The sequence below is a fragment of the Solanum verrucosum genome, unplaced genomic scaffold (genome assembly GCF_900185275.1).
Source record: "Solanum verrucosum unplaced genomic scaffold, falcon-dt-bn FXZP01000032.1, whole genome shotgun sequence".
NCBI lineage: Eukaryota > Viridiplantae > Streptophyta > Magnoliopsida > Solanales > Solanaceae > Solanum > Solanum verrucosum.
Genome location: NW_026020569.1, coordinates 2,555,795 through 2,579,025, shown reverse-complemented (window position 1 = coordinate 2,579,025; position 23,231 = coordinate 2,555,795). Strand labels below are relative to the sequence as shown.

The following is a 23,231-nucleotide window of genomic DNA, read 5'->3' as shown; positions in this document are numbered from 1 at the left end:
TTACATGGACCATGCATCATAATGCTTGAAGATTAATTCAACAAAAAGTAGGTATTTATCTTTATCTAGAAGTTTAGAATTAGCGGTAGTGCATTATTTATTATACTTGAAACTATCAAAAGGTACATATATGTTTTAATTTGTTTCTTGAAATTTTGATCTTTCAAAATGTTAAACCAAAGCAGTAGGCATCCATATTATAATTACATCGCATATTATTCCTACGTGAACAAGCCAGAAGTATAATTATTTAACAATCTACTTAACATTTTCCAGCCATGGCACTACAAATTTATGGTAAAACACTTTCTAATATAAACAAGGAAAAATTACTTAAATACACAACACTTCTTTACCTATTCTCAATATTTTCCTACTCTTTTACTAAAATACAAAAATCCCTTATTTTCCCCCAATTCAACTTAACCGGATACTTTATTAGTTTAAGTATCCGCTCGTTATTAATTAAAGTATCCGCGCTGCTATATTATGCATCCGCCCGTTAATTAAGTATCTGTGCTGCTAACAACTTAATAATTTAAGTATCCGCCCGTTATTAATTAAAGTATTCGCGCTGCTATATTATGCATCCGCCCGTTAATTAAGTATCCGTGCTGCTAACAACTTAATAATTTAAGTATCCGCGCTGCTATATTAAGTATCGACACTGCTATATTATGTATCCGAAAAACACTAAAAAAAGGGATTTTTGGTAATTAATGAAAGAGTAGGGAAAAGAAGTAATTTCTTTCTTATAATATGTCATTTGCCTAAATTTTACTATAAACAACTCCATTTACCCGTCCAGCTCAACATCTCGGGGTAAATACTTTATTATTAGCTTCATGGGGAAAATGAGTAGGATTTCTATTTTATTTATTTATATATAGGTGTTCATAGATGATATTGGTCTGAATTGTCAAAGCCATCCAGCGTGTGCTATTTTTTTATTTTTATTTTTTTGTACGTAGGTGTCTAATAATGCCTTATGCTTCTGTTAATTATATACTATATATTAGTATTATATAAAGAGGATGTTCTCTTCATATATACTCCAAATTAAACAAAAAAAAACATCATATTATATTACAATTGTCTTTATTATCGTATAAATAACGACGAAATTAATAAAGTAACGCGTTTGGTTATGGCATTCCTCGAGAATCTCTTGCTATCCCATCTTCGTAATTTCATTCACAAAGATTTTCATGACGTCTTTGAGGAAATGACTCTAATCAACAAATTTTTGTTTCTGGTAATTCTTTTATTAGATTAATTATCTTCTTCTTTTTTAACCCTAATTTTCAAACTGATTATATTTACCTTTTGAACTAATAGGAAGCTAAGACATCCTTGTACAATAAACTTTTGCTACTTTGATCAAAGTTTATTAAAATATCAAAGTCATGTCTGATTTTCGACTCAAAAGAAGTGATCAACATTACAATTAATTTCTTTTCACTATTATTATTATTTTACGTTCGTTATAATAATTAATGTGAGATGCATGTAGATGGTCCATTTCGTTGATAAATTGAACTTTTGGCACCGGCTGCCGGTGTTCCTGGGGCTAGCTTATCTTGGAGCGCGTCGACGTCTTCACCAGCAATATAATTTGATCAACGTCGGTACAACACCTACCGGAAATCCGGGGGATTACCCTTATAGAACTGCCGATGGAAAATATAACGACCCTTTCAATGAAAATGCAGGCAGTGAATTTTCCTTCTTTGGGAGGAATATGCTACCTGTTCATCAGCTTAACAACGTAATAAGTAATGCTTAATTAATTCTATTACCTTTAGTTTAATTAAAAATCAAGAGACCTAATTTTTACTAATTTCTTTATTCCAAAAAAAAAATAAACATAAAAAATGCATGCAGTTAAAGAAGCCAGATCCAATGGTAGTAGCAACGAAGCTACTAGCACGTAGAAAATTCATAGACACTGGAAAACAACTTAACATAATAGCTGCCTCTTGGATACAATTTATGATTCATGATTGGATCGATCATATGGAAGACACTAACCAGGTCAGCCTAGCTAGCTATTACTTTTTTTTTTTTTTTCGGCGACTCAAGAATCAATTTCATTCTAAGCTCCATCGATCGTATTAGAGAATTAAATTTTACTACCATTGACTAGATTTTACTGTTGTTGGTAATATTAATGTTGTGCATGCACAGATGAAACTTGATGCACCTAAAGATGTTGCAAGTCAGTGCCCTCTCAAGTCTTTTAAATTTTACAAGTCCACCGAAACTCCTACGGGCTTAGATGAAATCAAAACAGGTCACTTGAACAGACGTACCCCTTGTTGGTAAATATTTCATACTGCAATAATTTTATATTTTTACTCTAAATGAAACATTAGTATAATGTATATATGCGTATTAAAACAGATGATGACAGGTTTTTCTATTCTTATAAATTACTTTATCCGTCTCATTTTATGTAGCACCATTTGACTAATTTCCATAATGTTTAAGGAGAAAAAAAGACTTTTGAAATTTCTGGTCCAAAATAATCCTTAAGCAATTGTAAATCATTTTACTAAGGGTAAAAGGGAATTTTAAAGTTAAGTTATTTATAGTTACAGACTTACCTAAGATGACATTCTTTTTTAGACGGACTAAAAAGGAAAAGGTGATAAAAAAAAATGGATTGAAGGGAGTAGTTATTTTACTTCTTCTTTTTTCATGTTTTGTGACGAAATAAATAATATTGTAGGTATGGATTGCTAGGGAAAAAGTTTAAGGATACATTTGGACACATTGGAGGAGATTTTTGGTTGAGTGGCTTTGTTGGAATGAAGAAACCATGGCGTGCCTTACTCTTTAACGGAGGAATTTTCGAGTGTCTATCGTATGCATCAACTCTTACCTGATACTCTTCAGCTGAGAAATATAGATGCAACACCTGCACCAAATAAGTCTCTCCCTTTGACTAATGAGTAAGTCACATTTCAAACAGGCTGCGCTATTTCATGCACACTTGAAGATGATTATATATAATAGGTTAAATTAGAGTACTCATATTGCATTAGGATCCCAATGGAAGATTTAATTGGAGGTAAAGGAGCGGAGAAATTATCTAAAATTGGGTTTATTAATCAAATGGTTTCAATGGGGCATCAAGCTTGTGGAGCTCTTGAGCTTTGGAATTATTCAGTGTGGATGAGAGATCTTGTTGCTCAAGATGTTGATGGAACTGACAGACCAGATCATGTTGCTCAAAATGAAAATTAACCCAACACAAAGAAAATAACTCATCTTTTGGGGAATCTAATTAAGTTAATTTAACAATGCTAAAGTTAGAGTTAGACAACAAACAATAAATAATCACAATTAAACAATTAAAGAGTAAGGGAGAAATTGGATTTGGGCCTCTTTTTGGGCCAATGGAATTTTTTGGGTTTTAATCTAATTCCCGTTTTTGTATACATCTGATGTATATCAGTGTATATCGAATGTATACAACCTATTTTTCTGCTTTCCGGGACCTGTACGTCAACTCCAAAGACTTGTACTTCGATTTCTCAAGGTTGGATGACTCAATAAAAGAATTTTGGGCCTTTATGGCCCTCTCAAAATACGAAGGGAGGAAAGGCGGGAGCCCATGAGACTCAACCGAGGAGTTCATGCAAAAAAAAAAAAAGATAGATAAAGATTAGTAATCATTCATATCACATGTAAAGAGATCAAAACTGAGTATTACTATGGCTTTCCAGATTGTTAGCAAACACTCATTGGCCCTAAAATGATGATGCTCAACTAGTACACATGTTGACTAATATCATGTGACCAAGTGGGAGCTTTGGAGATGATTTCCTAGTGAAGATAACTGGACAAATATTGTATTTCCAGGTCACTAGGCCAACATGCTTTTATACTAGTACTAGTTATATATAAATGTCAACAACACAGTAAAATAAAAATAGCTCAACCAATATCACATGTCAATGGTCCCATAGATCAAAGTGATCAGGACAAAATTACCTACCACTAATCTGTAGCAAGCAAGATTTATTCTTTGTTCTAATCTTTTATTCTACACTTTCCATAATAAACTTAATCACCAAGAGGTTAACAAGCAAGCTTTGACCATCACTAATAAAAAGAGAAAAGAAAGCTATTGCAAGTTCTCAACACCAAAATTGATAGATTCACCCTTTGGTGCAAAAAATTTACACTTAAACAAGACCCGATCTATAACCATGCTTGCAACAAATTACAAATTAATATGCATTATTATGTAAAATTTATTAAGACAAGATGAAAAAGTAAAATCTAGGCAGCCAAAGCTTGTATGATCCTGAACTATGGTGAGAAAATTAAATTGGAAAACATTATAGAAGAGCATTTTAGAGTTAGCAAAAGAAACCGACAATGACTAAGTTCGCATTAGGGCCGATTCAATATTCATGGACAGAAATATTTATGTTAATGTCCCAATACTTCATAGCAGTAGACACATGGGAACAACATTTTCAGCTAAAATCATCAACACAATTAAATTCCAAACTACGAAAACCCAATAATACTATGATTAACTAGCCAAGAGTTGATAAAGGAAGTTGAAAAACACAGAATAAAGATGAGAAGAGTTCACCTTTTTCCGGGCAGGAACTGAGACAACGAGTTTAACCACGAAGAGCTACCACCACTGTGAGCCTGCTTCGATGGGTTCCAAAAAAATAAAATAACTTTGAATTCTAATAAAGGAGACTCAAAGTCTGTTTTTTTTTTTTTTTACTCTTTCCCGTTGGTTTTTTTTTTTAATCAATTTTCCTCTATTTCTCCCCCTTTTTTAGTGATCAAAAGAGATGAATATATAGATGAAAATTAGGGGGAAATCGGGTGAAATTTTTCCATTTCAAATTCAAATTTCTTGCTCCTTTTCAAGGCCAACAGGGAGCAACTGAGTTTGGCATGAAATTTCTCCAAAATCCCAGAAAATCCGAGGCAGCAGGGTTGCTGCGTATAGCTGCTGTTGACATTTTGGACTGCAGCTGCTATTGTTGAAATTAGAAGGGAAAAAGGGGGTGGGGCCGGTTGGTGTACGTTGTTTTGTTGTTATATGTATTGTGAGTTTGGGGAATTAAAAGGGTGGGGTGTTGCTTGAATTGAATAAAAGGGAGAAAAAAAAAGTTGCTGCAATTTGTAAATGGGCCCCAAAATTTGACATTTTAAGAGTTGAAATTAGGATTATATAAATGGGTATATTTATAAATACAATAGCCAAGTGTATTAAGAACATTATGTAAAGAATTTGGCTAAAATTTAAATGAGATGAACTAATATAATCGATTAACGAACTTCCTAATTTCAATTGAATAAGATAATAAATTTAGCTAAACTAAATTACTCAAAGTTAAAACCATAATTTAAACTAAACTAATTTAATAAAAATATTTAAGTAAGAAATAAAATCTTTGAGATGATTTTCCAATATTCATAATATATACTAATTATACATAATTATATAATAATTAACTTAAATATAAACTAATTAACTTAAAATATAAGCTATTAATTAATTTAAACTAAATAACCAAATATTTAAATAAAACTAAAATTCTTTTGACACAATTTTTGACCATTCACAAAATATACTAATTAGACACGTAATTATAGAAACTATCATATTTATTAGTTGAAATTTATAAAAATGACAGAACTACTTAAAATGATTTGAAAATTATTTTGAATTTTATAAAACCAATTATTTCAAATTATTTAGAATTTAGGAAGTTCGATGATTAATTTATATTGTGGAGGTCCAAAATTGGGTGTCAACAAATAGTGTATTTTAAAGGTATATATGTGCTCACGTGGACACATTACTATTTGTAATTTTGCATTATTTTTTATGTCCATGTGGGCAAATATATATGTTTAAAATACAGTATTAAATAGTCTAGGGAGGTAATAGGTCCTCCTGAAAGTTTAGTATCGCAACAGCAAATTCGACCAAAGTTGGGGTATTTTTCAGACCCTTATCCCTATATTATACTATCAAAGTTTCATGTTTTACCAACATAGATTGTGGTGCAGTGGTGGGACTGTCTCATCTTAAGGTCTTGAATTCGAGCTCGGGGTATAAAAAAAATTTGTTGAGACCGCGACCCCCAAATAGTGAACGATTGAAATTTAATTGAAGCTCCAATGCGTGTTCCGGACATCGGGTGGAAAAAGAAGTTTCATGTTTTAAGGTAACGAGAATTCTTGTAACATGAGTCTTCTTTAAAATAATTATTGAAACTTAACTGAACCGAACAGAAACTAAGATAATTGAATTAGTTAGAAAAAGTTTAATTACAATTATATGCGATAATTTAAGCAAACAAAGCTATATGATAAGATTTTCATATAAATAATCGAACCAAACTATGCGTCTAGAACAGCGGTTTACATTCCAAACTCATTTAGGCCCATTATTTATGAAGGCCCACTTCCATTATTAAAGGGAAAATTGTATAAAATAACAAATTATTAATTCAAATTAAATGTTATAATCACAGTTTGATTTAATTGTAATCCATCACAAATAATTATCATTCGCCTCTCTCCCCAGCGAATCTCGCTCGCCACTCTCACTAGTCTCTCCCTCGCCTCTCTCACTTTATACAAACACAAATGTATAAATTGTGTTTATGTTTGTACAAAGCGAGAGAAAATTGTATATACACATGCAAATACATATATATTCGTCCTATATACTTATAATTATACAATACAAATTTTCCCCTGCCCAGTTCTCTTTTGCCTTTCTCTCTTTCTCGCTTTATACAAAATACAATGTATAATTTGTGTTTGTATAAAGAGAGAGAGATTTGTATACAACTATATATGTATACAAAAATACAGTTACATATACAGATTTATTTTTAAATACATATAATACATATATACATATACGATTGAAAATTACAACAAAAAAACATATATACAAAATACATTTACATATACATATACAAATTTTTATGTATATGTATACCGAAATATACAAATACAGATTTTTATGTATATGTATATCAAAATATAAAAATACATATTTTTATGTATATGTATACCAAAATATACAGATTAATAGCCATATCAAAGTTCAAACATAAAATTTGCTATGGAATGCAATTACACAAACTATAACTATAACATACAAACATGATTTTTATGTTCGCTAAACCTAAAATTTACTCATTATTAAATCATAATTGACGAGCTACAAAGTTGAGATTAATTGTATGATTTTTTTCGAAATATGTTGTTTCATTTAAATTAATCTTAATTAGTTTTACATTATTCATATACTATATGAAATTAAAATAGGAAATACTAGTAGACATTTTCTCTTTATTTTTTGTTGATATATTCTAGGAAAAATTACTGAAATGCATGTCTTATGTTTTCCTTATTTCCAATATCCCCTTCTATTTCTAAAAACCTCTAAAATCCCTTATTTTTTTTAATGTGTTCGAGCCAGTATTTAATGTATCCGAGCTACATATTATGTATCCGGTTTATTTTATAATGTTTCCGAGCTAATTTTTAATGTATCCGAGCTACATATTATGTATCTGATTTATGTTATAATGTATCCGAGATACTCTTTAATGTATCCGAGCTACATATTTGTATTCGTGTTAGGTCACGTTGAATGAGAACTCTTCCAACGAATTAACCTTATAGTTAAATAAACTTATATCATTATATTTCATAGCATAATCTTAACTTGAACCTAAGATTAAAGATGTCTATGAATATCGGTGCCACTTAATTAGTATTGTTTCAGATTTTAATCTAGCTCTTTTAATTCCTTACAACTTTTTTCTTTGATAAAAGAAGCAGGTCAATTTCACAATTTGTCAGGCACTCCCACTGTTTGTTTTTTTTAAAGCATTATTGTAGTGCTGAAAGTATCAATAATTGAAGGGAAGTGCATAAATTGTCGAAATGTCAACAATCAATTAGTGTCACCATTCACATTCCACAGTGTTACCGTTCCACTCCAAACTTCACTTGTCTTTTTTAGTTGAATGGGTGCCAATTATATCCGATAAGGTAGGGTAGAGTTGAGTAATAAGTACTTATTTATGTTTAATTAAATGTTTCGTGTTTAAGTTTGATCGACATCGACACAAATCTACATTTAATCGGGTCCAATATTACTCCAAACTTCACTTGCTCTATTGTCGTTTATTTGAAAGGAAACCAATTATGTAGATTGCCCCTTTATCACACCAAAGCACAATATAATAGTCACTCATCCTTTTATCACTCCCACAAGTAACTCTCATTTCTCATGAGGACAACTACTACTTAGCGTGCTCATTCATCTAATGTTTTTTTTCATCTTTAATTACATCACAAGTATATGCACTAAATAATTTCCTTTCGGCGAAATGATATGCCATCAATTATTAAATTTCAACCAAATACCAGTAGATTTTTACATAAATAAGTAAGATAAATTCATCATAATTTGTAGGTTGTGGTCTTGTCAAGCCTTGCACATCATTAAAATAATATTGACATGGAAGAAAAAGAAGGAGAATCGAGGATATAAAATTTCAAGACTTATCATGTAACTAGATTTCAATAAGAATTTTGGACTCTAATCTCCGATAATAGGTAGATAAAATTAACAAGATGGATATAATGAATCAATTCTTATTCTGTATTTCCTCATATCATCAACTAATGTATATAAATCATGACTTTCTCAGACCAATCATAAATAGTTTACCACATTTAGTCATAAACGAAAGGTTTAAATATTTAGTCTTGGTCTAATTACAAATTGTACCAAGAAGAAGGTTTGATTCGAAAAAACTTTTGCAAGTTGAAAGTGCTGTCTGATTAGAAAATGAAATAACATACTTTTTGATGAATAGATGGTTAGGAATTAACCAAATTTGCACAACCTCTACTCTAAGATAATGAAAAACAGAAAATGTCATCTCCAATATGGGACCTTAGGAATAAAAAAAAGTGTAAAGATTTCAACTTTAATTTCCATATAAACTTAGCTAAAAAAAACAGTTGTTTTAATTCCAATATACGCTTAGCTGAAAAAACAGTTACTTTAATTCTGGTCCATAATATATAAGTAGTATTATTAAACACACACACTGGTATGATTAATGTGAAAACTATGAGAAAATCAGCTCATCAGTTCATTGATGAATCTAGACAGAAAACTGAAAGAAGAATGGAGAGAATTTTATTGATGTTTAACTGCAACAACATACAAAGTGTGACTCTCAACTTGTGCTTTTATAGATAGGAATTGAGATAATAAACTAAATAATTATTGACAGCTCATAGTTCAGCAACCAACTAATTCGTTAACTAACCAGTGCAAACAATGTTAACTAACTAATGAACAGTGTTAACTAGTTAACTGACTAATGAACTAATTTGTATTTGAACACACCCCCTTAAGCTGAAAGGTGCATGACATTAAGCACACCAAGCTTGCTGAGAAGACGCAAATGTTGAGCCTGAGGCAATCCTTTGGTCAAAAGGTCTGCAACTTGATGTTGAGTAGGAACATGTACAGTGTCTATTACCCCTGCTTTGATCTTGTCTCTGATAAAATGGCAGCCAATTTCAATATGCTTAGTCCTTTCATGGAAGACTGAATTAGCTGCAAGCTGAATGGCTGACTTACTGTCACGAAAAAGAGTCACAGGCACCTGAATAGGAACTCCTAACTCAGTAAATAATCCCAACAACCAGGTGATCTCAGATACAGCTGAAGCCATGCTCCTGTATTCGGCCTCAGCTGAGCTCCTAGAGACAGTGTGTTGTTTCTTAGATTTCCAGGACACCAAGGAATCACCAAACTTCACCACATAGCTTGTAATAGACCTTCTAGTATTTGGACAACTAGCCCAATCAGAGTCGCACCAACAAGTTAACATAGTGGCAGGTTTAGCTTGCAACCAAACACCTTGGCCTACTGTTCCCTTCAAGTATCTTACTACTCTTGTAGCTGCTTCCCAATGTGACCTTTTAGGAGACTGCATGAACTGACTGATAGTTTGTACTGCATAGCTAATGTCAGGTCTAGTGACATTGGCATAAAAAAGCTTTCCAACTAATCTCTGATAAGCTGTGATGTCATAAAAGATCTCATCTCCAGTAACCCCATTCACCAAATTATTTTCCACTGAGGTGAGTTTGAGGTTTCATTCAAGAGGAGTGAGAGCAGGTTTAGCACCAGTGAGCCATGCATCAGCAATAAGGTTTAAAACATACTTTCTTTGATTCAAAACAACACCCTTAGAGGATCTTAACACTTCAATTCCCAAAAAATATCTCAGCTCCCCTAGATTTTTTAACTTGAAATGTTGATGTATATTCTCCTTGGCTTCTGTGATCATCTTAGCATTGTTGCCTGTGATTAATAAATCATCAACATAAACTAGGATAATGACAAGTCCTTCATTTTTCTTAAGAGTAAAAAGAGAATAATCATGTGCACTCTGATTGAAACCAGTAGATAACAAGGCAGTAGTAAGTTTTAAGTTCCATTGTCTAGAGGCTTGTTTAAGCCCATATAATGACTTAAGTAACTTGCAAACTTTCGTCTCCCCTGGCTTTCTGAAACCTTCAGGCATCTCCATATATACCTCCTCATCTAGATCACCTTGGAGAAATGCATTGTAGACATCCATTTGATAGAGATTCCAACCTTTAGACACTGCTAGAGCAATCACACATCTAACTGTTACCATCTTTGCAACTGGTGAAAAAGTATCATGATAGTCCAATCCTTCTTACTGACTATATCTTTTAGCAACCAGCCTGGCCTTGAACCTTTCCACCTCACCATTTGCTTTATATTTCTCCTTATACACCCATTTAGAACCCACTGTATGCATCCCTGGTGGTAAATCAACTACCATCCAAGTTTTGTTATCTTCAAGAGCCTGTATCTCTTGCTTCATGGCATGTATCCATCTATCATCTTTTACTGCTTGTCTGAAGTGTTTGGGCTCCACAGAATCAGACACTTTACTTAGATAGCCTCTATAAGATGATGTTAAGCTGTCATAACATAGATAATTAATCAAAAGATGCCTGGTACTACTTTACTTCTTGCCAACAGTAGTATAATCTTTCGTCCAAGTAGGCTCTTTAGTGCTTCTGGTGGTCCTTCTCATGGGAGGATCTGTAGGCACAATAAGAGTCTGATCAGAAACAACTTGTAATGGAGAATTCTCACAAGTGAATTCTTCTGAAATCTCACTATCATGCTAAACATCCTCACTATCCAACACAACACTGTCTTCAATATGAGGATCCCTAGCATTATCAGTATAAGTAGTATCCAACTCTAAAGGAAAGTCAAAAACAGTGAATGATGGCTGTGTCTGTGGCATCACTTGTGCAAAAGGGAAAACATCCTCATGAAAAATCACATCTCTATGTACAGAGATCTTATTGTATTTAATGTACAGTAATATATATCCCTTTTAAAGCTCTGAATATCCTATGAGAATAGCAGGGATAGACCTTTCTGCAAACTTATCACTTTTTGGCAATACTAAGGCATGACAAAGACATCCTAATGTCCTTAAATGAGAGACAGAAGGTTGTTTGGCATAAAGCATTTCATAAGGACTTTTGTTCTCAATGGCAGATGAAAGTAACCTGTTCATTAAGTAGACAACAATCTTAATACAGTAGCGCCAAAATCTAATAGGCAAATATGATTGGAATCTGATAACTCTAGCAATGTTGAGAATGTGTCTGTGTTTCCTCTCTACCACACCATTTTGTTGAGGTGTGTGAGGACAACTACTTTGGTATAGAATTCCTAGCTCCTGAAATAACTTTATGCTCTGAGAGTTAAAGAACTCAGTACCATTATCAGACCTCACAACTGTAACATGAGAATCAAACTGAGTCTTGACCATTAATATGAAATTTTTGATGGCAACAATTGTTTCAGATTTCAATTGCAACAGGTAGGTCCATACAAACCTACTATAGTTATCTACAATTGTTAAAAAATAGTGTTTCTTATCCATAGTAGGGGTCTTATAGGGGCCCCAAACATCCATGTGAACAACATCAAAACTTATAGATGCTCTAGAGCTACTGATAGAGAATGCAAGTCTAGTTTGCTTAGCTAATGGACAAATTGAACATTTAGAAAGGACTTCACTGTCTTTATTGTTATGAACTAGCTTTAAAATCTTCAGGACTTGAACAGAAGGATGTCCAAGCCTCCTATGCCACAGATCAACATCTTTGACTATTGCTCCTGCAGTAATCACTTTCTTCTGACATGTAACTTCTTCCTTGTGTGGTGGAATTTTACCCTTGAACATGTATAAAACTCCATCTTCTTTACCAATCCCCTTCACCTTGCCATTGAAGAGGTCCTGAAATACACAAAAATCAGGATAGAATGATACAAAACAAGACAATTCCCTTGTGATTTTTGAAATTGATAATAGGCTGAATTTGAAGTCTAGAACATGTAGAACATTCTTAACTGTCTTGTCATCAAACACAGATGCCTCACTAATGTGACTAATGTCTACCTTGTCTCTTGTAGGCAAGTGTACCTGGTTCTTCTGTGATTTAGCTAACACCTGACTTTTTGTGAGTGAACAATTGTCTGCTATAATGTGATGAGTTGCACCAGAATCTATGATCCAATCCTGAGTGAAATTATTTGACATTAAGCAAGTAGTTATACCTGCTAAGTTGACCTGCTTAGAGTCATGTCCTTCTTTGTTTAACATGTTTAGTATCTGCTTGTATTCATGGTCTGTGAATGCATGACCTTTTGCCAAGAAAGCCCTGCTCTCATCTTGATTAGTGAAATTCCCTTGAGAGCAATCACAATGGCTACCAGATGCATTGTTTGTTGAGTTCTGTCCTCCATAGTCATTAGAGTTTCCTGTATTTCTCAAATTCACATTGTTAGTAGAAGACTGTCTACTATAACCACCTCCACTGGTAGAGTTTGATGCACTGCGTGTGTTGCCATTTCCATAGCCTGATCCTGACTTTCTCCTTTGCTTCCAATCCTCTGGGTAACCAATCAACTTATAGCAATTCTCTTTAGTGTGACCAGTGAAATGACAAAAGTCACACATCTTCCCTTTGTAATACTCTCTTCCTTGATTTTTGTTCACATTAATTGCTATTGATTCTGGTTTCTCTACTACATTAACAACAACTGATGAATTTTGAATCTCATCTTCAATAACCATAGCATAAGCATGATTAATGGAATGTGTAGTTCCCTTCAACAAGATCTGTCTCCTAGCTTGATCATAAGAGTCATTTAAACCACTTAAAAACTGAATTAACCTTTGTTGTTGCAGATGATCAGCATAATCTTTCGATTGAGGACATGTACAACAAGGATTTGGTACCACAGTATCATATTCACTCCATAATGTCTTCAATTTAATGAAATAATGTGATACAAAATCTGTACCTTGTGTGAGTGTTGTGAGTTCCCTATGCAGCTGATAGATTCTCATTTTGTTCACTTTGTCAAATCGCTCTTTCAAATCTGCCCAAACTGAAAATGCAGTAGTTGCATACACGATTCCACTGAGTAGATCATCACTAACAGTGTTCATCAGCCAGGACAATACAATCGCATTACATGTTTCCCATTGTTCATGAAGCTCATCCTTGTACAATCCTCTAGTACAAGCTCCAGTCACAAAACCAAACTTTCTCTTCCCTAGAAGTGCAATCCTCATCGACCTGCTCCAGATCCCATAGTTCTCTGATCCAGTCAATTTTATGGGAATTAATACAACTCCTTAAGCGTCTGATGGTTCGATGTACAGATGATCGTTTTGATCGATTTTAGGCGCCATTGATGAATGCTCAAAAGGAAAAAATTATTGAAGAAGAAGACTCTGTTCTCGTCTAAGACTTTTGCTCATACACAACCAGCATCGATTGCTCAGAGCTCTGATACCATGTGAAAACTGTGAGCAAATCAGCTCATCAGTTCATTGATGAATCTTGACAGAAAACTGAAAGAAGAAAGGAGAGAATTTTATTGATGTTTAACTGCAACAACATACAAAGTGTGACTCTCAACTTGTGTTTTTATAGCCAGGAATTGAGATAACAAACTAACTAATTATTGACAGCTCATAGTTGAGCAACCAACTAATCCGTTAACTAACTAGTGCAAATAATGTTAACTAACTAATGAACAGTGTTAACTAGTTAACTGACTAATGAACTAATTTGTATTTGAACAATTAAATATCAGATTTTTCAGGTAGAGCTCATGGCCGCCACGCGTAGAAATTGATACTTGGGAAATACAAAAGTTGAAGTTCTTGAAGCAAAAACAGAGCAAAAATGGGAAGCAATAACAACAGAGAGACAACTTTTTACAAAGAAGTGCTACCATTTACAGCTATGGTGACTATGGAATGTATAAATGTTGGATTAAATACACTTTACAAAGCTGCTACTAACAAAGGCATGAGTAATCATGTCTTTGTTGTTTATAGTCATGGTCTTGCTGCTCTTCTACTTCTTCCTTCTCCTTTCTTCTCTGCCAGGTACATACTCTGCTTTTTTTTCTATTGCATGTTTGTAAAATTTGATCAAGAATCTAATGGGGGTTTGAAAAAATGGAATCATTTAACTGCAGATCAAGAATACTTCCACCTCTCAATTGCTCAATTCTCGCCAAAATCTTTCTTCTTGGAGTTATCGGGTACCAATTTGACTCTTTTTCTTGTTTTTTTTCACTCTCAATCTGTCAATATGCTAAAACCCCAAAAAAAGTTCGGTTATTTTCGAGAAAATTAGGATTATTGGATGTTGTTAGTCTTAAAAATGAGCAAATCAATTGAATTTGTTGATGAGAATGATCCCACTGGACAATCTTCTTTCCTTTGAACTAATTTGACATAGTATCAAAGTCAGATCCATTTGACCGGACCACGGGTCTCTTAACCATCCTCGTTCACCTCAATAATGTGAGGTTAAAGTACAAGTTGATTGATACTTCAATAGTAATTCTGTTTCAGATGTGGTAATTTACTAGGCACAAGCTCAATAAGAATTTTTGTAACGTTTTGTCCCTTTCTCTATTCTTTACATTTTATTTTTTCAACTTTTTTTTTCATTTACTAACATAGATGGGACTGGGCATTTGCGCAAATGACCTCTTTTGAGGGCACTACATAAATTTGTTCCACATTAATTCAGTAGGCTAAATTTGTCCGTGAAAAGGAAAATGCATCCACTTGATTTTAAAAGTGAAATTTAGCTACTACAACGAGAGTGGCAGAATATAAAGATTAAACTTAAAAAAAGGCCATACGGTGCAAATTATTGCGGGGGTAAAGTGGAAATCCAACTCACACCAGTAACATTTTAGACTATACGCTTTGATGATCATTCATTGGTGTTTCATTCTAGTAAATTTCAACAAAATAGTCTAAGAACAAAATATAATCATGTTTTCTTGCTTTTTCATAATGTATATTATAGTGCATAAATGGAAGTGCAGGTGTACATCACAGATAATGGGGTATACAGGCATTATCTATGCCTCTCCTACGCTTGCCTCCGCCATCAGCAATCTCGTCCCTGCTTTTACTTTCGTCATGGCTGTCATTTTCAGGTTCTCTTTAATAATCTCATGTCCTAATTTCAGGTCATTTTCTTAATTTTGTTGTCCCCACTATAATGAAACTAGATTGTTTTTTTTTAATCTCCAATTTGTGTCAAGTTGTTGACATCTTTTGTCAGCATCCATCATTTTTTCCCAACCGAAACAAAGGATAAACTCGACTAAGATTACTGATATCTAAGTTGTAGCATGTAGGCCATTTGATCCATTGTTTAAAAACAAAAAGTTGTAGGCCAAAGGTTGGAAGAAATATTGAACCATTTGCATAAATGACCCTTCGAGGCCACTATTATAATTGTGTCGATGTTAGCTCCCTGGATTAAACTTGTCTGTAAAAGAAAAATACATCCAACTCTACTTTAAAGGGCAAAGTTCACTCAATTCGACTAACGGGGACTAAGTTTAAAGAATGACCTCAGAATAGGCCTACGGTATAACTAATTCATTTTACGCTGATTTACAAAAATAAACACTTGTGTGGATTGTATTTAGATGTTGGCCACTTTTCATAATTAGACCTGTGGTGTCAAGTTCAAAAGTGGCTCTCTGGTTTTTATGTTTTAGAAGAAGCAATTTGATGAGTAGAACTGTTAAACAGGATGGAGAAGATACAGTTGAAAAGATCAACCACTCGAGCCAAAGTGTTGGGCACGGTGGTGTCCATAGCTGGAGCATTCGTAGTGACTCTCTACAAAGGCCCAAAAATATTAGTGCCTACCACGTCCACACCCAATTTACTTCGTCAACATCAACCTCTCAGCTCATCTCAATCGAATTGGATGCTTGGTGGCCTTTTCCTCACAACTGAGTATTTTTTAGTCCCCATGTGGTATATAGTTCAGGTGTGTTCTTTTTACTCGTACTCAATGTTTACAACAACCAAATTAATGCAAAATACGTGTCTTATATACAATTTTCTTTCATATGTATATTCTCGCTTTATTTTGTGACTCGTGATTAAATGTGCGGGAAAGTTTTTTCCAACACAGACTTAGTCCCTGAATAGAGAGTTTTTGTGTTTTTTATGACAGACATGGATTATGAAGGTGTATCCAGCAGAAGTGACGGTAGTTTTCTTCTACAACTTGACTGTTAGCATCCTAGCTGGTATTGTAGGGTTTTTATCTGAACCTGACTCCAACAAATGGATAATTAAACCGGATATCGCACTGGCCTCCATCCTCTGCTCTGTAAGTTAAAACGAGAAATAAGTTTGATTTTTTCATATCTTTATACTATATATTTTGCTATGTCTGTTCATGTACGATGAAATGATATGTGTTGCATCACACAGGGAATATTGGGTTCATCCCTAAAGACTACAATTCACACCTGGGCTTTGCGCGTGAAAGGACCAGTATATGTAGGAATGTTTAATCCATTGTCCATCGCGATTGCAGTTGCCATGGGAGTTATTCTCTTAGGAGATACTCTTTGTTTGGGAAGGTACAAACACTCAAGTGCCCAATTCTGCACACAACACATTTATTTTCTTTAACGAATTACTACGTATGTCATCATAATCTAATTAACTACTTTCTTCTTTGACAATCAGCATCCTTGGAGCAACGATAATTGCAATTGGATTCTATACCGTAATGTGGGGAAAGGCAAAAGAGATGCCTGAATTTAATGATTCTAGTGATCTCGAATCGTCTCCAGATCAAAAGTTCCCCTTGTTACACAATTTCAAAAATGAAGACATCTCAAACAAGTAAACAATTAGTTTGAAGGCAGAAAGGGATGTCACCCAAAAGGTTGAAATCACGAAGAATCACACCATCTTTTATGAACAAAAATCGAGTATCGGGTTGTATAGGAAGAAACAATATGCTGCTATGGGAAAAGAAGGAGCAGCAAATTGTTGGCATATATATATCCATCCATTGTTCTGTACAGCTATTCTGGAAAAAAAAACTTATTTACTACTGACATTTTATCACTGGCTTCAAAGTACTGAAAGTCACAACAGAATGTTCCTTTTGTATCTCAGGAATGAACTAAAGCCTATTTTGGTACTGTAGTAACTGGAAAAAAATATGGAACATGTAATTAAGGCCTTGCTAGTTAATATTAGTTGAACAGGATTGTATCTCAATGGGTTCAAATGTAATTTATATTAAAAAAATATTATTAAACCTCGATGAGGAGTCCTTTAGAAATTGACGTTTCGCAGTGAATTATTTTACATATCTAATACATCTTTTCATTTTTTTTTTAAAAAAAACATCTTTAATACATAGTTATACATTATGTATACATGATTATACACTATTTATACAATATCATGCATTTTATATAAATATCAATACCTGTAATGTACAAAACCGAATCGAAAATCGAACCAAACCGCAAATCGAGTCAAACCAAAAAAAAAAAACCGACTAGTGATTGGTTTGACTTGGTTTGGTATTTAAATAAAGAACCCGACTATATTTGGGTTGGTTTGGTTTTAACTAAAAAAAAAAAACAACCCAAGACCAAACCAACCCGACATTATATATATAATTTTAAAATTTTATTTTATACATAAAAATATTTACTTTGATATAATTATAAAATATTTCTTATACTTTTTCTTAGTTTTTATCTTTTAATATATTATTTTAAGTTTGAATGGTTCAATAAAGATTATAGTCTACATATGTTGGTAATTATAATAAAGCTTAAATCAAAATCAAATTAATACTAATGCAAAAAGAAAATCAATTCAGCACTAAGAATGACAATAATATTGAATATTTGTTCTTTGGTTTTACATTGGTTTAGACAATTCAAATACATAATCTAATTTTAATTTCCTTTAATATTTAATCACGTAACAAATACATATTAAACTTATTTTAGCATGATTTAGTACTTTTAAATTATGATCATTTCCATTATGACTTGTTAATTTGCAATATTTGTTTTATGCGATTTCATTATTATTATTTTTTTGTTGGATATTTTAGTGTCATTAGTCATATCATATTTTGTGTTATTTTCTTAAGAAACACCTTAGATAGTTATATTTTGGTAGGACTAAAGAAATATTTGAAGTACAAGTAAATTATATGTTTGTATAAATACTTTACCGGAAAAACTCGAAAAAACCCGAGGTTGAAAACCCCGAATTTTATTGGTTTGGTTTATAGATTTAAAAATCCGACACAAATGGTTTGATTTGATATTTGAAAAACCCGAACCAACCCGGTCATGTACACCCCTAATTTTCACAATGTCTTAACCACTAGACTTAAAATTTACCTTGTGTCAAAAGATGACAATATTTATATATATTTATTAAACTAAAATTAAACTTTGTATACGATGTAATTTTTCGATAAGGAATATCGCTTGACACCCCTTATTATTCAAGGGTGGGTCTGGCCCTTCGATACATTGCATACACATGTCCATTTTGTTGAAAAGAATTTTGTTACCCGTTTATATTGGTAAGTAACCCTAAAATCAAATTCACTTTTTAGTAACCTGCAGTTTGATTGGCCCAATCCGTTTGTTTACTTGATCCATCATCCAACTTTTACATAAAACGAGTCAAAAAAATGTAACCTGCAGATTGGAAACTAAGTGGATTTGGGGGAAAGATTAAGCTAATAGTAATAAAAGAAAGTACACCAATTTTCTCTCTATTTTTCCATTATCATAAAGCATTTTATTTTCTTTAAAAGAAAAAATTAGAGAGATTTGATATGGTTGTACAAGTTAAGTATGATATCTTGCTCCTTTGATAAACAACTCCATTTACCCGTCCAGCTCAACATCTCGGGGTAAATACTTATTTATATATAGGTGTTCATAGATGATATTGGTCTGAATTGTCAAAGCCATCCAACGTGTGCTATTTTTTTAATTTTTTTTTTGTACGTAGGTGTCTAATAAAGCCTATTGCTTCTGTTAATTATATACTATATATTAGTATTATATAAAGAGGGCGTTCTCTTCATATATACTCCAAATTAAACAAAAAACATCATATCATATTACAATTGTCTTTCTTATCGTATAAATAACGACGAAATTAATAACGTAACGTGTTTGGTTATGGCATTCCTCGAGAATTTCTTGCTATCCCATCTTCGTAATTTCATTCACAAAGATTTTCATGACGTCTTTGAGGAAATGACTCTAATCAACAATTTTTTTGTTTCTGGTAATTCTTTTATTAGATTAATTATCTTCTTCTTTTTTAACCCTAATTCTCAAACTGATTATATTTACCTTTTGAACTGATAGGAAGCAAAGACATCCTTGTACAATAAACTTTTGCTACTTTGATCAAAGTTTATTAAAATATCAAAGTCATGTCTGATTTTCGACTCAAAAGAAGTGATCAACATTACAATTAATTTCTTTCCATTATTATTATTATTATTTTACGTTCTTTATAATAATTAATGTGAGATGCATATAGATGGTCCATTTCGTTGATAAATTGAACTTTTGGCACCGGCTGCCGGTGTTCCTGGGGCTAGCTTATCTTGGAGCGAGTCGACGTCTTCACCAGCAATATAATTTGATCAACGTCGGTACAACACCTACCGGAAATCCGGGGGATTACCCTTATAGAACTGCCGATGGAAAATATAACGACCCTTTCAATGAAAATGCAGGCAGTGAATTTTCCTTCTTTGGGAGGAATATGCTACCTGTTCATCAGCTTAACAAGGTAATAAGTAATGCTTAATTAATTTATTACCTTTAGTTTAATTAAAAATCAAGAGACCTAATTTTTACTAATTTCTTTATTCCAAAAAAAAAATAAACATAAAAAATGCATGCAGTTAAAGAAGCCAGATCCAATGGTAGTAGCAACGAAGCTACTAGCACGTAGAAAATTCATAGACACTGGAAAACAACTTAACATAATAGCTGCCTCTTAGATACAATTTATGATTCATGATTGGATCGATCATATGGAAGACACTAACCAGGTCAGCCTAGCTAGATATTACTTTTATTTTTATTTTTTCGGCGACTCAAGAATCAATTTCATTCTAAGCTCCATCGATCATATTAGAGAATTAAACTTTACTACCATTGACTAGACTTTATTGTTGTTGGTAATATTAATGTTGTGCATGCACAGATGAAACTTGATGCACCTAAAGAATTAAGTTGCAAGTCAGTGCCCTCTCAAGTCTTTTAAATTTTACAAGTCCACCGAAACTCCTATGGGCTTAGATGAAATCAAAACAGGTCACTTGAACAGACGTACCCCTTGGTGGTAAATATTTCATACTGCAATAATTTTATATTTTTACTCTAAATGAAACATTAGTATAATGTATATATGCGTATTAAAACATTTGATGACATGATTTTCTATTATTTATTAAAATTCTCTTGTATTTTGTATAATATAATATGATGATGAAGGGATGGAAGTGCAATTTATGGAAACAACGCAGATGATTTAAAGAAAGTAAGAACATTTATAGACGGAAAATTGAAACTATCAGAAAATGGACTCATCCAACAAGATGAAAATGGAAAAATCATCTCTGGTGATGTTCGCAATACTTGGGCTGGACTTTTGACACTCTATGCTCTCTTTGTTCAAGAGCACAATGCTGTTTGTGATGCTTTGAAGGTACTAATAACTAGTCATATTAATTACTCCCTGGGTCCACTTTTATTTATTATGTTGCAATTTTCGAAAATTTAATTTTATTAATTTTTAAAGTTAAATTAGATTTCATTAATTCAATACTTTAAACAAAAAATTTAGTTATTTAAAAACTATAAGAAAAGTACTATAAATTGCAATTTTTTGCATCTCATGAAAAAATACTTCATAAAAATGTAAGTTAAAGTTTTTATAGTTTGACTCTAAAGAGGGAAATCATGACAATTAAAAGTGGACGGAGGGATTTTAGTGTTTAGCTACAAAATATTTTCTGTTGCTAAATCCAGTTTTTTCTTGATTCATTTATATATATAACTTGTTTTTCCATTTTTCCAGAAAGAATATCCAGAATTGAAGGACGAAGACCTGTATCGTCATGCTAGGCTGGTGACTTCTGCTGTCATTGCAAAAGTTCACACCATAGATTGGACTGTCGAGCTTCTCAAAACTGACACCTTGCTCGCCGGAATGCGTATTTCTTGGTTAATATTCTTATAAATTACTCTATCCGTCTCGTAGCACCATTTGACTAATTCCCATAATGTTTAAGGAGAAAAAAGACTTTCGAAATTTCTGATCCAAAATAATCCTTAAGCAATTGTAAATCATTTTACTAAGGGTAAAAGTGAATTTTAAAGTTAAGTTATTTATAGTTACAGACTTACCTAAGATGACATTCTTTTTTAGACGGATTAAAAAGGAAAAGGTGACAAAAAAAAATGGATTGAAGGGAGTAGTTATTTTACTTTTTTTTTTTTTTTAATGTTTTGTGACGAAATAATTAATATTGTAGGTATGGATTGCTAGGGAAAAAGTTTAAGGATACATTTGGACACATTGGAGGAGATTTTTGGTTGAGTGGCTTTGTTGGAATGAAGAAACCATGGCGTGCCTTACTCTTTAACGGAGGAATTTTCGAGTGTCTATCGTATGCATCAACTCTTACCTGATACTCTTCAGCTGAGAAATATAGATGCAACACCTGCACCAAATAAGTCTCTCCCTTTGACTAATGAGTAAGTCACATTTCAAACAGGCTGCGCTATTTCATTCATGCACACTTGAAGATGATTATATATAATATGTTAAATTAAAGTACTCATATTGCATTAGGATCCCAATGGAAGATTTAATTGGAGGTAAAGGAGCGGAGAAATTATCTAAAATCGGGTTTATTAATCAAATGGTTTCAATGGGGCATCAAGCTTGTGGAGCTCTTGAGCTTTGGAATTATCCAGTGTGGATGAGGGATCTTGTTGCTCAAGATGTTGATGGAACTGACAGACCAGATCATGTTGACCTTGCAGCTCTCGAAAGTAAGTTTATTCGTTTTATTATTTAAAATATTAGTAATTCACTTGTAATATTTGGATGGTACGTACGTAGTTTATAGGGACAGGGAAAGAAGTGTTGCAAGGTACAATGAATTTCGAAGAAGGATATTCCAAATTCCCATCACTAAATGGGAGATTTGAGCGATGATAAGGAAGTTATTGAAACACTAGTTGAAGTATATGGTGATAATAATGTAGAAGAATTGGATTTGTTAGTCGGAATCATGGCGGAAAAAAAGATCAAGGGCTTTGCTATTTCTGAAACTGCTTTTTTCATATTCCTTTTCATGGCAGGAAGGTAATTGGTATATATACAAATTTTATGTGTAGTACTCCATAAATGATGAGTTATAAAAGTTGATATATTTTGAAAATGCATGGCAGGAGGCTAGAGGGAGATAGATTTTTCACAAGCAATTACAACGACGAGACATACACAAAAAAAGGATTGGAATGGGTGAATACTACTGAAAGTTTGAAAGATGTGTTAGATCGTCATTACCCAAAAATGACTCAAAAATGGATGAATTCCAGTAGCGCATTCTCTGTTTGGGACTCTTCTCCACAACCTTACAATCCTATTCCACTTTATTTACGTCTTCCTCAGCAGTAG

At 32.9% G+C, this 23,231-nt stretch overlaps 1 protein-coding gene and 1 pseudogene across 1 annotated transcript; both read left to right on the top strand.

The window, feature by feature from the left end:
• Nucleotides 1-1,147: 1,147 nt before the first annotated feature.
• Nucleotides 1,148-23,231, top strand: LOC125811000 (alpha-dioxygenase PIOX-like; annotated as a pseudogene).
• LOC125810833 (WAT1-related protein At3g28050-like) lies at nt 14,321-17,672 on the top strand. Its single transcript, XM_049490324.1, has 7 exons — nt 14,321-14,570; nt 14,663-14,728; nt 15,530-15,643; nt 16,251-16,494; nt 16,684-16,842; nt 16,947-17,098; nt 17,208-17,672. Exons 1-7 carry the CDS (start codon nt 14,365-14,367, stop codon nt 17,368-17,370), a joined length of 1,104 nt encoding a protein of 367 aa, XP_049346281.1. The 5' UTR covers nt 14,321-14,364; the 3' UTR covers nt 17,371-17,672.

Excerpts from the sequence above, each read along its gene's own strand:
- LOC125810833 (XM_049490324.1), top strand. The coding sequence starts at position 14,365 with ATGGGAAGCAATAACAACAGAGAGACAACTTTTTACAAAGAAGTGCTA. Across the intron at positions 15,644-16,250 it reads GTCATGGCTGTCATTTTCAG|GATGGAGAAGATACAGTTGA; the intron begins GTTCTCTTTAAT and ends ACTGTTAAACAG. Across the intron at positions 17,099-17,207 it reads GATACTCTTTGTTTGGGAAG|CATCCTTGGAGCAACGATAA; the intron begins GTACAAACACTC and ends TTTGACAATCAG.